Raw genomic sequence first — 3604 nt, forward strand, 5'->3', positions numbered from 1 at the left:
ACAAGGATATATAAGCAAAAAAGGGCAGCAAGTTTTTTCAAAGATAGAAGTCTTGCCAGACTTTAGAGCATCTGAACTCTTGTATTGATTATTTAGCTGACAAACAACATAGAGTTTTATTTGTTAGTCCTGCTTTATCTAAAAAAATACATGTCTTGGACCGTGATTTTACAAATATATATAGTTCTTTAAATATAACTCTTGGTAGATCTATTAATATTTTTAGTATTAGCAGTGTACTTTATTTTGTCACTTTTATAGATGACTTTTCCAGGAAAGTTTGGGCCTATACTATGAAGACCAAATATCATATTATTAATGTTTTCAAATAGTTTCATACCAAAGTTGAAAGAGAGAAAGAAAGATAATTGAAATGCATAAGATCATATAATGATGGTTAGTACACAAGATTGTTTGATAATTATTGTAAGTTATAGGACATCCAACATGAAATGATAGTTCCTAATGTACATTAGCATAATGTAATTATATATAAGATAAATCATACCATCATAGAAAACATCATATGCATGATTTTATAGGTCAAGCTACTCAAAAAGTTTTCGAATGAGACTTTGAGGACTGTAGTTGATGTCATTAACTTGTCACCCTATACAACTCTAGATGGTGATATTGTAAAACATATATGGTAAAAAAAAAGATGTCTCCTGCAAGCACTTCAGAGTATTTTGTTGTCATGTATTTACACATATTTCAAATACTGAGAAGTCGAAGCTAAATGATATGACAAAAGAATATATTTTTCTTGGCTACTCTCATGATCAATTTGGTTATAGATAATTGGATCTAGAAAAACAGAAGGTATTTAGAAACAGAGATATAATCTTTTTTTTTTATAATAATCAATTCTTTTTTAATTAATCTTAATTTTTTTTTATCTTTTTGTAATCATCATTTCCAAATGGTTTTTTATGTATCAATGACAATGTGCACCGGTCGCGGAGAGGTCAAATATGTTGTTTTACATTTATAATATATTGCTCGAAGAGAAAAAGCCGGAACTAATTGTTACGTTAAATTTACACTCTACTTTGGTTGGAAGTAAATAGATTTGTGGACTTTAAGATAGTTTCAAGCGTAAAGGCATCTCTATGTCCTTCCACAAAATTATCTATAAACACTTGATAATTTTGTGGAAGAGAATAGAGATGACATTTGCTTTATGCCTCCAAAAATGGATATATCATTTTGAATATGAATGTTAGGCACAAATTGGATTTTTTATGCCTTCAAGCGTTTGCTTATGTGATTAAGAGAAGCTTTACAGAATCATTAATGATCAAACAAGCTGTAAAGCCAGAAATCTCAAACCCTTAACTATTATTAAGAGTTTGGTTTAGTTGGATACTTACTTATATGTATCTTTATTCATAATATCTTTTAGTGTGGCTAGAGATACAGTTGACTAGAAAATAAGCCAAATCAGGATTTTGATGAAATTTTACGGTATTCAAGATATGCTTTTTCGCAACATTCATCATTGGCAATAATATTTAATTATTTCAAATATCAAAACAGTTATTTCATTATACTAAACAGCCCATAAGAGGGCTTCACAAGAAAGAGCCTCCTACACTTTATCAACACTGTCTATATGAAGTATAACAAATTTCTGTAACAACACAAGTAAAGACTATTGGGTAGAAGTGCATACATGAAGAAACAACTACGATTGCACGTATTTTTGGGTAAAGGTCAAGTCATACGGAAAGGAATACGAGGGATGGCACGTAGGCAGAGGTCTGACTTCCTCCGGCACGTAATGGAGAAGGTCTCGCTCATGTCCAACTCCTGGGGCATCCCTTCATTTCCCGATGGGAGCTCCCAATCAAAGTTGTAGAGAAGGCTAGCCAGGGAAAGCTCTATGCTCTTCAAACCAAATGACATCCCTGGGCATATCCTCCTGCCTGCCCCGAAAGGTAAGAACTCAAAGTTGGTTCCCTTGAAGTCGACCATGGAATTCCTCCTCTCGAATCTCTCTGGCTCAAACTCAGTGGGACTGTCCCAGTATCGAGGATCCCTTCCCAAGGCCCAAACGTTCACGAATACTCTCGTCTTCTCTGGTATCTGGTAACCAAGAACCTCGCACGTCTCCCGGCACTCTCGGGGGAGCAGCAGAGGAACAGGAGGGTGCAGCCTCAGAGTCTCCTTGATGACCAGTTTCAAGTAGTTCATTCCGTTGATGTCCTTCTCCGTCACCTTTCCCTTTTCTCCGACAGTCTCCCTCACCTCCTCTTGCAACTTCCGCATCACTCTTGGATTCCTCATCAGCTCCGACATGGCCCACTCCATTATTCCTGCGGAGGTCTCGCTGGCCCCACCGAGCATATCCTTTATTGCAAAAGGAATCCAGAAATTAGATTCTCGAAACTGCGACTGTAAGGAAAGATTAGGGTTTAAAAAAAAAAAGCATACCAGCATCATGGCTTTCATGTCCTCGTCTGCTAAGGGGAATGACAGGCTACCTTCAGCTTGAACTCTCAGCATGACATCGACCAAGGCCTCCTCCTCCTCCTCCTCCGGTTGCTCTGCGGACTTCCTTTCTCTGCGCTCTTGAATGATGCTATTCAGGATCGCGTCCATGTCACGGTGTAACATCTGCATCTTGAAAGTCGCGCCACTGAGAAGTTTAATTATCGGCCATGACGGGAATAAGTCCGCCAAACTGAAGCCTCCGGCAGCTTCCAGCGTTTGCATCACTATCCGTATGAACTCTTTCTGGTACTTGCACTTGCTGCCGATGACGGACCGGGAGCCTATGTCATTAGCCAACAGCACCAATTTCTTACTGAGGTTCACGGTGGAACCAGCGTTGGACAACAGGACTATCGACCGCACAAGATTAAGCACCTCCTCTTCCCGGATAAAGCGAAAAGATTGGACTCGCTTGGCACTCAATAGCTCCACGATGCTCATCTTGCGCAGCTCCCTCCAGTGGAATCCATACGAGGTAAAGCCGACGCCCCTGTCACCGTATGTGGCGGACTGGAGATTCAGGTTAGTGGGCCGAGAGGCGAAGCTGACGTCGTGAGTTTTCATGATCTCAGCAGCCGCTTCGGTAGATGAGACAACGAGGGTGGGGACCTCACCGAGCTTCAGGAGTATCACGGGGCCAAATTTCTTAGATAAGGCAGTGAGGGAACGATGCGGCAGGCCACCCAAGAGATGGTGCAAGCTGCCTATGATAGGGAGCTTAGATGGACCGGGAGGCAGTGTGGCACGAGCTCCGCCACCAGACCTGTTCTTCTTGAGTAGCAGCAGAGAAACGAGGAGGACGAGAAAGGAGAAGAGGGAGGAGGTGCTGGTGAGATCCATGGTTTAATTAGTTTTCTGGTGATGAGGCACCACAGGCCCGTACACCCTTCTTATACACACGACAGTTACGAGTTTCGCATGCAGCTTCCCGGTTCAGTAGTGACGGACGTTCCCGTATCATCACGATAGTTCATCTGGGTCAAAGTCTGGATTGTACAACAAACATAAACATGGGATCACAACGGTGGCGGTCAAATTCGTCAGCCACTTTAAAATGAGAACAAACTATAAAATCTGATAAATTATCGTTATATGTATTATTTTTTCT

At 40.7% G+C, this 3604-nt stretch overlaps 2 protein-coding genes across 2 annotated transcripts; both read right to left on the bottom strand.

The window, feature by feature from the left end:
* Positions 1-1504: 1504 nt before the first annotated feature.
* Positions 1505-2390, bottom strand: LOC135615642 (cytochrome P450 71D10-like). Its single transcript, XM_065114446.1, has one exon. The coding sequence runs from the start codon at positions 2347-2349 to the stop codon at positions 1717-1719; it is 633 nt and encodes a 210-aa protein (XP_064970518.1). The 5' UTR covers positions 2350-2390; the 3' UTR covers positions 1505-1716.
* LOC135613981 (desmethyl-deoxy-podophyllotoxin synthase-like) lies at positions 2355-3350 on the bottom strand. The gene is made up of 2 exons (XM_065110978.1): positions 2441-3350; positions 2355-2397 (listed from the first exon to the last, which is right to left on the bottom strand). Exons 1-2 carry the CDS (start codon positions 3334-3336, stop codon positions 2355-2357), a joined length of 939 nt encoding a protein of 312 aa, XP_064967050.1. The 5' UTR covers positions 3337-3350.
* Between the last annotated feature and the right edge of the window lie 254 nt (positions 3351-3604).

This window comes from Musa acuminata, chromosome BXJ2-6 (genome assembly GCF_036884655.1).
Source record: "Musa acuminata AAA Group cultivar baxijiao chromosome BXJ2-6, Cavendish_Baxijiao_AAA, whole genome shotgun sequence".
Lineage (NCBI taxonomy): Eukaryota > Viridiplantae > Streptophyta > Magnoliopsida > Zingiberales > Musaceae > Musa > Musa acuminata.

Coding starts and splice junctions, on each gene's coding strand:
- LOC135615642 (XM_065114446.1), bottom strand. CDS start 2,349: ATGCTCGGTGGGGCCAGCGAGACCTCCGCAGGAATAATGGAGTGGGCC.
- LOC135613981 (XM_065110978.1), bottom strand. CDS start 3,336: ATGGATCTCACCAGCACCTCCTCCCTCTTCTCCTTTCTCGTCCTCCTC. Junction 2,398..2,440: donor GAGGACATGAAAGCCATGAT/GCTGGTATGCTT, acceptor CTTTCCTTACAG/TCGCAGTTTCGAGAATCTAA.